Source organism: Neovison vison, chromosome 1 (genome assembly GCF_020171115.1).
Source record: "Neovison vison isolate M4711 chromosome 1, ASM_NN_V1, whole genome shotgun sequence".
In the NCBI taxonomy this organism is placed as follows: domain Eukaryota; kingdom Metazoa; phylum Chordata; class Mammalia; order Carnivora; family Mustelidae; genus Neogale; species Neogale vison.
Window position 1 is genome coordinate 215,165,317 of NC_058091.1, and position 12,741 is coordinate 215,178,057.

General features: G+C 43.1%; 1 protein-coding gene across 1 annotated transcript in view; it reads right to left on the reverse strand.

Annotated features, from left to right (window-relative positions):
• Nucleotides 1–12,741, reverse strand: part of ANKDD1B (ankyrin repeat and death domain containing 1B) — a 66,474-nt gene that overhangs the window by 10,055 nt on the left and 43,678 nt on the right. The window contains exons 8-10 of the mRNA XM_044266890.1: nt 8,621–8,719; nt 5,798–5,896; nt 2,807–2,905 (exon numbers count right to left, since the gene is read on the reverse strand). Coding sequence (XP_044122825.1) covers nt 2,807–2,905; nt 5,798–5,896; nt 8,621–8,719 — 297 coding nt within the window. The remainder of the gene's footprint in view (nt 1–2,806; nt 2,906–5,797; nt 5,897–8,620; nt 8,720–12,741) is intronic.

Consider the following 12,741-nt stretch of genomic DNA (forward strand, 5'->3'; position numbering starts at 1 on the left):
TCGTGCTTCTCTGCTTAAGGATCCAGCAATTTATCCCACTAATTCCCTCACATGGCTGAGCAAATGCAACTCCTACCAACCCAAATGATCCAGCTGTTAGTGAAGGTGATAACACCCAGGTGGGCCAGAAGGTCAGGGATGATATTTACCAGTTTCTAGTCAAATGACACAGTAACGAAATTAGGAAGAAGTATACTGTGCAGGCAGTTAGCAAGTCTCTCATTGCATGCTACCTAAATTCTGGCTTAAGAAGCCATTGGAATCACCATGAATCACCCACCACCTTCTGTGGGAAGGCAGCATTCTGAAGCCAGTGTTACGAAGTACCTAGGAAAACCTTCCCAGGGAGTGTGCCCTGGAGTGGAAACCCAAATAAAACTGCTATTGAGTGTGGGAAGGCCTCCAGGAGCTTGGGGACACCTCAGACTGAGAGAACATGTTTCTGGGAAAGTCATTCACACCAAACCCTGGCTCCTTTTTCCCATCCACAGTCTGAATCACTCTTACAAAACTTGTGGGAGTAAGTAAAAAACTTACTTGTGGGAGTAAGTAAACTTACTTGTGGTAAAACTTGTGGGAGTAAGTAGAAAAGGCAGTTTTTGTTAATTAAATAGGTATTGGGGGCCAACCATGTGCCAGGCCCAGAGAAGAAAGAGGGAGGCGGAGAAGAGAAAAACGGGAAAATCAAATTATGAGTCAAGTTGCAGCACTGATGGTATTTACCAGAACATCCAGTCCACAAGCACTGGGGACCCAGCCTGAATTCCCTTCCCAATGCAACAGAGTCTTTACCCATAAGGGGCAGGTGTCCCACAGGAGTTAAGTATTAATAAGAAAGTGAAATAAAGTGGAACAAGAAAGCACAGGAAAATGCGAATGGGAAATGTTAATACCAAAGCTAAATGTTAAGGGATGATAAGGAGTCACAATGGTGAAAGTGGTAGAATGCCACCTATGTGACGAGTTCTGGGTGGTTGCATTTTCCTTCCATATGCTTCTGTTTTCCAGATCATGCACAGTAGGCTTATATTACTTTTCATGATAACTTTAAAAACTAACCACTAGAGAAAAGTAAAATAACACATCAGTACTCCAAGTCCCACAAAGGTAACATGTAAAAAAGATTCTGAAAGAGTACATAGGGTGAACCCCACGTGCACTAGGTATTAAAGATGTGTGCAGCTAATGAAGAGTTTGGGTGAACACAAGAAAGGGGAAAGCGGCAAGTTTCAGAAGCAGTCAGCTCTGCTCACAGCTGTGGGAAAGCGCTGGACACCCAAGCAGCCTTGGCTTTGAAGCTTGGCTCTATGTCTTACTGTGCACATGACCCTTGATATCATAGAAATCTCTTCAAAACTGGGATAATTTTGCCCACCTCACAGAGATGTGAGGACTGAAACAAGGTGCACGTGTGTGAGCACCTAACAGGACTGCCACAGCTCAGTCTCCTGTATTTATGCTTTTCAGTAAACTGGAACCTAGCAGGTGTCCACCCTGCAATCCTCCTGACATGGAGCCCAGCTTACTGTTTACTTGAGAGAAACGAAGTTGTCTTTCTTTTAAAAAAAAAAAATTTTTTTTTTTAAAAATCTAAGCACATTAAGGAGGGGAAAAAACTTGCATAATCAAATTTGTCTTTCTTTGGGCATCTACACAATGCCCTAAAGGTGGGAGCAACCCAATGTCCATCCACAGACGCAAGGATACACAAAATGTGTTCTCTGCACAGCGGAGTGTCATTCATCCTTACAAGGAAAGCTAGTCTGACACACACCACGACACGGATAAACCTTGAGAACATTATGCTACATGAACTTAGCTAGTTACAAAATGACAAACACTGTATGATTCTATTTACATGAGGTACCCAGAATAGTCAAATTCGTGGAAACAGAAAATAGAGCAGTGGTTGCCAGGGCTGGGGAAGGAGGAGGAAACATGGAGTTGCTGTTTGGAGTTTCAGATTGGCAAGATGAAAAAGTTCTAGAAATTGGCTGCGTAACAGTGCGAATAGATTTAACGCTACAGAACCATACACTTAAAAATGGTTAAGATGATATATTCTATGTTATATTTATTTTACAATTAAAGAATTTTTAAGTAAGAACAAGTTTAGACGTGTATGTTTGTTCACTGCAGCTCGGTCACAGCAAAAGCTTATGAACAATTTAAATGCCCATCCACTGAGAACAATACAAATTATAACATGTCCATGCCACAGTCTGTTGTATAAAGAAGAATGAAGAAACTCTCCTTATACTAATATGGAACATTTTCCACTTTATATACTTAAAGAAGAAAAGCTAAATGCAGGATAGCATGGAGAAGTACATCACCACAATGTAAAAAGGATGGAGTAATATGGTAAGAGTATAATATATTTATGTTTGCTTATTTATCTGTAAAGAAACTGGAAAGAACAAAGAAATTTTGACAATAGATCTGTATGGTCAAAGTAGTCTGGAACCCAGATAACTAGGGTCGGGGGGGGGCTCATTTTTATTGTAAAACCTTTACTGATTATGTTTTCTAATTTTTGGACCAAGTGAATCTACCATATTTCCCAAAGATTAATAAATAATTTTAATTAAAAAAAATACCTGTTTTATTACTCAGGGTAAAATATCTTACCTACACGATTCAATCGAAATCAGGATGTTCTACTGACTGTTTGGACACACGGTTTCTCTCATGTGTGTCCGACTCACAAGGGGTGTGCTAAGTAAGGCTGCTGTTCAAGGGTTACAGACAACAGGGAGCTCTTCATGACCATCTCCGCTGAACACGGTAAAGACTATGAACTTACCTTATCAACAATCTTCAGGTCACATCTTGCCTTCAGCAAGGTTTCCACCAGTTCCACATTGCCAAGATCAGCAGCAACATGCAAGGGAGTTTGCCGCCTCTGCCATGAGAAATTTCAAAAATGTAATCTAAACACATTAAGGAGGGGAAAAAACTTGCATAATCAAAAGACACAGGGAATGCAGAGGTGTCCTATATGGGCATAAGGGAAGATAAACTAAGATCACATTTTTATTTTTCAAAAAAAAATTTTTAAAGATTTTATTTATTTGACAGACAGAGATCATAATAGGCAGAGGGAGAGAGGAGGAAGCAGGCTCCCCACTGAGCAGAGAGACAGATGCGGGGCTTGATACCAGGATCCTGGGATCATGACCTGAGCCAAAGGCAGAGGCTTTAACCCACTGAGCCACCCAGGGACCCCTATTTTTCAAAAAATTTTAAAAGATTTTATTTATTCATTTGAGGGAGAGGGAGAGAAAGAGAGAGCACAGGAGCAGGGGGAAGGAGAAGAGGGGGAAGCAGACTCCCTACTGAGCAGGCAGCCCAACTCAGGGCTCAATCCCAGGACCCTGAGATCATGACCTCAGCCAAATGTAGACGCTTAACTGACTGAGCCACCCAGGTGCCCCAAGATCATATTTTTACATAGGTACAGGGGACATTCACTACAGTGTTATTTTTAACAGTGAGAAACTGAAAGGAAGTTGCATGTTTCACTAGGAGATTCGTTTGATAAATTATGGTAAATCCACATGCTGGATTAGTAGGCAACAATTCAAAATAATTTTTAAAAAATAATTTCAATAAGAGATACTAGAATAATCAAGTTCATAGAGACAAGAAAGTAGAATGGTTGTTACCAGGACTTGTGGGGAAGGGAGAATAGGGAGTTAGTGTTTAAAGAATACAGAAATTCAGTTTGGGAAGATGGAAAAGTTCTGGAGTTGGATGGTGGCCATGGTTGCTCAACAATGTGAATGTACTTAATGCCAATGAACTTTACATTTAAAAATGGTTAAATTTCTTTCTGGGATAATCACTTTCTTACCAAGAGGATAACAGTGTTTCAAAGAAAAAGACAAAATCACAAGAAAGTCACCCACTTTAACCTTTCACTGAAGGGATATGCTAATGTGCAGATACTTCTAAAATATTAGTACTGAGGGGTGCCTGGGTGGCTCAGTGGGTTGAACCTCTTGCCTTCAGCTCAGGTCATGATCTCAGAGTCCTGGGATCAAGTCCCAGATCAGGATCTCTGCTCAGCAGGGAGCCTGCTTCCCCACTCTCTCTGCCTGCCTCTCTGCCTACTTGTGATCTCTGCCTATAAAATAAATAAATAAAATCTTTTAAAAATATATTAGTATGCTATTTATGGTCTAGCCCAACCCTTGAACCAGAGAGAGGAAGCAATTTCCCCAGAGTCACACAACTGGGCAATAGCATCTAGCTCAATACTCCTCCAACCAGAGCACTGGGCAACCTGCTTGGGGCATTAGCATAATATCAGAAAGCATTTATTAAAGACTCACTTTTGGATGGCAATGTGCCCCTCTGGGGGCTCATCAGAAACATCACACTTACGATGACAAACTATCGAAGGTCTATACCAACACGGAACAGAGATACAACTGCCACACATTAAATACCAATAAAATTTCATTGCGACGATACTGTTATAAGTCTAAAAAGCAGGAAATGAACTAAAATGTTAACAAGATTGTCCTTCCTTGGGGGGAATTACAAACAAATGGAAATTTTTACCTTATTTATGTTTTCTTATTGTTATACATTGAGTGTATTCTCAATCTAACATAAAACTGAAATGAAAAAGTCTAATTCTATAATGGGGGGGTGTGCAGAATAATAAACCATCTTTCTCTGGAATGAATTTAGCCAATTCTGGTGAAACCAAAATCATGTGTAAGTTCTGTGTATGGAGCAAAGATTCTGCTCATTTGTAAATATTTGAGTCATTAGCAGATTCAAACACATAAGCATATATAATAACAAAAAGGTCCTCCCCCAACTCCCCCAAACATTTGTGATCATGAAACACAGGAAGGAAGATCCATTGGGGGGCGGGGGGGGAGGAATGGAAGTGCAGGTAAGTCTCCATTCTGCTCCCGCACAAAGGAACACCTAGGCTGGAGATGGAGGTGACTGGAGAGACCTGAGGCTCTGGTTCCCCAGACAGAAGCTGAGGGCCACCCAGCAGCTTAGGACAAGCATGTACCCTGGATCTGGCTGCTCCCTCCTCTCAGGGCCCAGCGGAGGCTTCTCTAGGTAGAGGCAGTCAGAAAAGCAAGACATGTCCAGAGTTCTCATCTGTCCCCAGGGTTCCAGAAGGGCTCCTCCCCAAATAGGTCTCCTCCTTCTCTTCCTACTTCCGACAGCTCTTGGGAGAGGCAGCTCAGCCCCAGAGTTGGCTCTGATTCAGACAGTGCCCACTCCCATCCTCTTAATCTTCCACCTCAGCATTTCCATTTCCAGCCAGTGATGGATTCCTTTTACGGGGCATTTGATTCTGCTCCAGTGGACTCAATTCATTGTGATTTTAAAAAAAAAAAAAATTCAAAGAGGTCTCTTTTGCCTTTGGGTAAAAGGAAGACCATTTACAGTCTCTAATATAGAAACAAAGCTTCCTCCTTGTGGCAAAGGGCTACCACTGGCCAGTTATATTTCATGTAGAAGGAGTGGCTTTTGATTTAAAGAGCCGCTAGCAATCCACCCCTGAGCTACTGTTTATCAACCAGAGGTGCTGGACATATTAAGTGCAAACAGGTTAAGAATGCACTAACTGAACCCCAGTTGTGCATCTGAAAAAGTACGTGTGTGCAAGTGGGAATGGGGGTCACAGAAAAAAAGGATAACATATATATTCCACTTGGAAATTTTTAAAGTAACTTGAACTTGCTCAAAACTACCCTTAACCACACAACGCATTGAATCATAAGAAAATGAACTCAGGTTTCTGATATACCTTGCTTACCTGATTTAAGGTGTCAACGTTGTGCTGTGCCCTTATTAAGCTGTTCACAACTGAGATATGGTTGTTGATAACAGCTAAATGAAGAGGGGAGTCCTTCAGCTGCAGAAAGAAAAAGAAACAAAATTTCAAATCCAAAAGATTCTGGGTTCATCATTCAGAACAATGAGCATTCATTTTGATAGAGATGTCCTGATAATCTCCTAGTACTGGAACTGCCCAACACAGCATCAGGCCAATAGCAGGTGTTCAGCATTATTTCCATCCCAGGATTGTGCAGCAAACCCACTCACTAGCAATCAGCTCTCCCCCTCATTTGTTCTGGAACTATACACTGAACACCTACTATGGGACAGGCTCTTTTCAGGAAGCTAAGGATTTAGTGGTAAACATGGCCCATTCTCAGGAATCTTCCAATCTAGTGTGATTTTTTTTTTAAATCACAAAATAAATACATAAATTGTGAAAAGTGCTTTGGAGGTAAAGGAGAGTACCAGGAGAGCATATTGGGATGGGCAGATTGCTAACCTTTCTGAAGATGAAAAAAACTTTCCTGAAGAACTGACACGTTCACTTAGATAAAAATGATAAGAAATATGAAATAGGCTTAACTGCAGGACTTCTCAGTGCCTTCCAAGACCTACGGAATGGTGGGAATAGCGACAAGGAGGAAAAACCATGCACACTGAGCATTTCCTGAATTGATATGATTTAGAGTTCTTTCTCCCTAGAGCTTTCTGTGGGACTAATGCTGCACTCACCCAGAGGCACCATTCTCATGGTTAGCCCTCCCATGGATATAGAGTATACAGCCCCAGGATGTTCACCAAGCCCCTCCAGCCTGCTCCCCTTTCCTCCTCAGTTGTGGTTAAAATGCCTGTCCTACAGCCTCACCCATGTCCAGTCCCTCTAAGCCAACCCCAAAGGCAGGATTCTTTCGCAGGAGGTCATGACTACCTCTAGGATCACTCACTTGGCTCCTGCTGCTTCACCACCACCCAGCTGTCACTGGCCTATGGATGCACTAGGGAAATGTCTCTAGGGGTACTGAAGGCAGCCAAAAAGAAAAACAGGTGTGGGAAAGGGGTGAGATGGGAGAGAGAGTGAGCTGAGGGGCAGTCAGGGTGGAGGGAAGGCAGCTGGAGACAGGGGGAGGGGGGGTTCAAGTGTGAAAGAGCAGGGTCTTCAGGAGATCCAGGGAGGCTGTGAACAGTAGGAGAGCTGAGAGCCAAGGCAGCTGACAGGGAGTACACGTGTGGGGGGGGGCAGGTGTGATGAGGACAGAGCGTGGCGTTGCTCAAGTGAAAGAGGTTTTTTTTTTTTTAAAGATTTTATTTATTTGTCAGAGAGAGAAAGGGAGAGAGAGCGAGCACAGGCAGACAGAATGGCAGGCAGAGGCAGAGGGAGAAGCAGCCTCTCTGCCCAGCAAGGAGCCCAATGTGGGACTCGATCCCAGGATGCTGGGATCATGACCTGAGCTGAAGGCAGCTGCTTAACCAACTGAGCCACCCAGTTGTCCAAGGGAAAGAGATATTAATAATAAGAACCACTTAGACACATTGAACATATTTTTATAATGCTACTTAATACATACTCACTTCTCCAACAGTTTATACTCTGTTTTAAACTCTGGGCTAACAGTTTTCATTCACAATAACCCTAGCAGCTAGATCCTCTATTCCCCACTTTATATATGAGGTCAAGAGCAGTTACATAACTTCCAAAAGGCCTTGGGGTCAGAAGTGGCAGAGACAGGATTCGAACCCCTATCCACCTGACTCTAACATTGGCACCAGGCTCCTTCCCAGGAAAACTACTAGGAAAGAAACCTATGGAAGAGAGAGGTACTGAGTTTGCAAGAGCTGCACCAGCACACAGAGGAAGAGGAGAAAGGGAGGAAGTAGGACTCCACAGCTGCATAGGTCAGGCTGCCACAGGCATGAACAAGGAAATGGAAATAATGGGACTGGCTAGGGCAGAGTGGGAGGAAGGCTTTCTGGGCAGGCCTTTTCTATTCAGGAAGAATGTTCTCTCTTGAGGCACCAAGCATGAAAAAAGAGAAAGCATCCCTTGGCCCAAGGAAATGGGCAGTGTTGTTCTTGCCGGGGCCACCGGCCTTGCTGGGACCCAGCCCCTCCCGAGAAACGGGAAGCATCCTTGGATAGACCAGGCGAGTTCAGAGCCAATTCCCTAACGTCATTCTCCAAAAACTACCAAACGTGATCAAATCACATCCCTTCTCTCCAGTTAATATAATAAATAATAATGGCTAAGCAAAATCAGAGGAAATAACAGTCTCACAGGAGAAATGAAAATAGAGTGAAAAACAGAGGAATGTTTCCCATCCAATTCCAGCACAGAGGGCTTTTGTTAATGCTACCAAAGCCAACTCAAACTTCAGAAAAGGTAAATCAGTAAAAAAGATTGACTTTCAAAAGAAAAACAAGATCACTCAGTGAAGGGGGTGTGGGGATCATTCTTCTTCCCATTTATAGCAGTGTCCTTTCTTTTCCCAGACTGATAAATTTAATACAAGAGTAACAGCATCTCCAGATACCTGAGAAAGTTTTACTGCAGCAAATATCAATATTTAAAAGACAAACAACTCATTTTGTTCAGGAACTTCAATGACTTTCTAAAATTCATCCCCTGGATTTTATTTCTCAAAATTAAGACTCAGTCTCCAAAAGAAGTCAGTCAGCTTTCCCAGAAAAAATTCCTCCTTTGTAAACATCTCATCCCCTCAGGTATCTGTGAGGAGTATTTCCCCGCACAGCTAGCCTCACGGCACCACAATCCAAGCGCATGTTACTGGAATAGACTCACTTCCGTGTTCTGGTGCAGATCAACATTCTCCCCAAGAAGACAGCTGACAAGGGATGTATGCCCATTCTGGGTTGCCATCTCCAAAGCAGTGATGTTGTGCTGTAAGACACAGGTGGAAAGGGCAGGGAGGACCCCATTACAATCCAACATGCTTTCTGGTATCCATCATGTGGTAATTAATTAATACAATGAAACAGTACAACTATTTAAAAAAGAAAATCCAACGTGTTTTTGATCATTTTGAGGGTCTCTTCGTTACTTCCTATAAGTGTTTCCCCTAAGAGTGAGAGTCCTAGGTAACACGTGCCTCAGGCAAATACAAGCTAAATCCTGGTTTCCCTTCTATAAGGAGTACAAAGCGGACAAGGGCCAAGACTTCTCTCCAAACATCCTGCAAAACCCCTCCTTGAACCAAAACAGCTATCCTGGTATTGGTCCCAGGAAATGGCTCAACACCCTCGTGCCCCCTGGCCATCTTACCTACAGCTCTCCCTTCCGTCAGGTCTGGCTCCAAAGCTTAGCATGACTGCGATCTTTGTGCAGGGTTCCCTCATGGTCCCTCACTCAACTTCAGTGCCTCTCCTGCCCTGCTGCGTGCTGCCTCCTACAGCTCCCTGTGCTCACATGGCTTCACTTCATGCCCAGGCTAGATGGCAGAACTGTGTTTGATTATTGTGCCCGTCTTCCAAAAGGTTTTAGCAGTAATATAAGATCAATGGATAGTTGCTGGCTGATTAATTATAAGATTGTTACAAAGTATTTCTAGGTCCACCAGATAAGGTTCTATAGGATGTTACGTTTTCCAAAAATGGCTACATAAGTAACCACCATTCACGTGTGCATTGGCAATGTGAGCCTTCCACTTCCCCAACACGCAATCTACCCTTGCATCTGGGTGGACTCTTTAAGTGCTTGGACCAATCAACAGAGTATGGCAGAAGGTACAGTGTGCCCATGGCAGATGTATCTGCTAACCGGCCTGGCAGGGTCTGCTCCCTGCCTATTAAAATCCAGCTGCCTTGCCAGGAGAAGAGACCACACATTAGTGCCGCTCAACAGCCCCAGTTGAGCTCCCGGCTGACAGCTGACACCAACTGCCAGGCATGTGAGTGAGCCACCGTGGACGTCCAGCTCACTTACGCTTTCAAAGGACCGAAGTCCTGGCTGACATCTGACTATGATCACATAGTCTGACTAACAGACCCAAAGGAAGAATCTCTCATCTCAGTCCAAGCCTCAGAGCCATGAATGACAGATACCAGTGGATTATTGGTTCAAGCCACTGCACTTCTGGTGGGTTTCTTGTGAAGTAACAGATAAGATGCTCATAAGAACGATACATACCCTGACCACCTGGACTCTAGCTTGAGCAGCTATTAAATGTCTCTGTGACATTTGTGGGCCTCTTCATCCGTAAAAAAGGATATAACCACCTGTACTAATTTTTATTGCTGCTGCTAATGAATTGCCACAAACTCAGTGGCTTAAACAATACAAATGTATTATGTTACCATTCTGGAATTCTGAAGTCTGAAATGGGTCTCACTGGGCTAAAATAAAGGCCTTTCTGGAGGCCCTCAGGAAAGTCCCCTTCTTTGACTTTTCCAGTTTGTGGAAGCTGCTCATATCCTGTGGCTCACGGGCCCTTCCCTCCATCTTCTGAGCCAGTAATGGTGCGCTAAGTCCTTCTCATCCTGCTTAGCTTTGACCTCCTCACCTGCCTTCCTCTTCTGCTTTAAAACACCTTTGTGATTACACTGGGGCTGCCTGGATAATTGAGTATAATCTTATTTTAAGGTCAGATGATTAGCAGCCTTAATTCTGTGCACAACCTAAATCTTTCTTTGCCTTGTACCATAACATATTCACAGATTCCAATGATTAGGACATGGACGTCCTTGGAGTGAGGGGGCATTCTTCTGTTTACCACACCATCCTACCTCTTCTTCCCAAGCCATAGTAGTACTGGGAGAATAAACGAACTAATAAATATGTACAGCAATCATAACTATCATGTTATTCATACACACACACACACACACACACACACGCACACAAAATAGCTTGAGCCCTTCTTATGCGCCAGGCACTATGCTAGATAGTGGGGAGATATGCTGGTAAACAAGCTCTCCACTATTGCATTCCAGTAGAGGTGGACAATCAGTAGACCTCTAGACTGGCAGACAGATCAGTGCACCAGCAGACTGAGAACAAATCTGTTTACTAGATCTAGATGTTACGAGAATAATAACAGCTATACTAAGTGCAACAAAACAGTAAAGCAGCAGGACTGGATAGCTACTTTCCAGTAAGTGATCAAGAAAATCCTCCAGGATAGGGTGACACTGGGACTGAGATCTAAGAAGATCTGAATCAGAAGCAAGTCTGTGAAGAACACAAAGCCAAAAACATAGTAGGAAGAGCTGTAGGACTCTGGCATCTTACCGCAGAGGTACCACAGGCAATGAGTATAGAGCCTACAGACTTTTTAAGGGCCAAATAAATGTTTAAAGTGTTTACCAAAAAAATTATTGATTCCAAGATACCAAAAGAAATCTGTGAAATTGAAGTGAATAAATATTTAATTGACATAGTTATATCCCATTGATTGTAAAACGTAATAGTCATAAAATATTCATTACATTCGTAAACAATTTGTAGGTTAAATTTTTTCACCTCTTCAAATTCCCAAGTATACACAGAGTTCTAAGAAGACCAAAGTCAATCATAAATTGAGGGAGTGTATCATAGCCAAATAATTATGAAAGCACAAATTAAAAAGCTTTTAAAATAATTTACAGCAAACACAAGTTTTTTAATGTGGAATGTTGGGGCCTTTAAATATGTTTGATAAGATATAAGGGTAAAGCCTCCAAAAAGGGAGTTGTTAGGGTCTACAAAAGTCTTCACTGGTCCAGGGGCATTTAGTACGACCCTGAAAGAGAACCTCCTGCCCAACTCTGGGCAGCATAACATCAGCCCAAAACAGAGGAAGCCTCTGCTGTCAGCTAAACCCATAGTCTCCAACTACCTCCCCAGAAATGGCTCAATCCCTTACCCCTTCCCCTTAGTTGGGGGTTGGAGCACAAAAGCAATCTCCTGGACAGCAACACTAATCATTGTCAAGTGGTGAAGCATTTCCAAGATCAAACACATCTGTAATCACCTACAGATGTAAGAGCAAACTAAGCCTAACGTGTCCCCACAGTGATGTACCCATGCTGCTGGCTTCTTGCTGCCCACGGCTCAGTCCCCCAGCGTCTTCCCTGGGTTCGGTGGAGACAAGTGTGAACAACCAGTAAGAGCTGAGTCTGTTGATGCAGGAAGTGTGCTAATGAACTCAGGGGAAAACTCAAGAAAATGTACAAGTTGAAAAATGGACCCAGGACAATTTCCAGGCTGCCTAGATAATGTCAAGGCTGTAAGGATATGGATAACGTGGAGTCTGCAGTCTTAGTTGGGTGGGGAAAATGTGAACATGTGAAAACCATTACAAAGCAAAACCTCTCTGGAGGCTAACAGAATTAAGTACAGAAGAGAGGGAGGGAACCGAACAATGGGGTCAGCCAACAGAAGTGAGCCCAGCAGGACCCCAATAACGAGGGAGGCTTTTCCAGGGACTTCAAGGGAGCTGAAGACGGGGATGGCGGGGGGGAGGCACCTGTGAATGCCTGAAAAACACAACAGCTCTCCACACTCGAGTATTTCGTGGGACCCACAAATTCTTAATGTTGTGTTCATTTATTGCATAAATAATGGTGCTCATTTACTGCATAAATAAGCCTGCAACTCCAGTGGGAATCAACTCATGATATCTTTATTTTCTACTCTCTCTCACAATCTTGTCCATTATATAATTTTAGACAGTGAAGATGTTTGTACAAATACATATCATCTTTTCTATTTATGTTCTATCTTGAACTTTTTTTTTTTAAGATTTTATTTATTTATTTGTCAGAGAGAGAGAGCGCACACAAGCAGGGGCGAACAGCAGAGGCAAGAGGGAGAAGCAGGATTCCTGCTGACAAGAAGCCCAATTCAGGACTTGATCCCAGGACCCTGGGATCATGACCTGAGCCCAAAGCACTTAACAGACTGAGTCACCCAGGCATCCCATATTA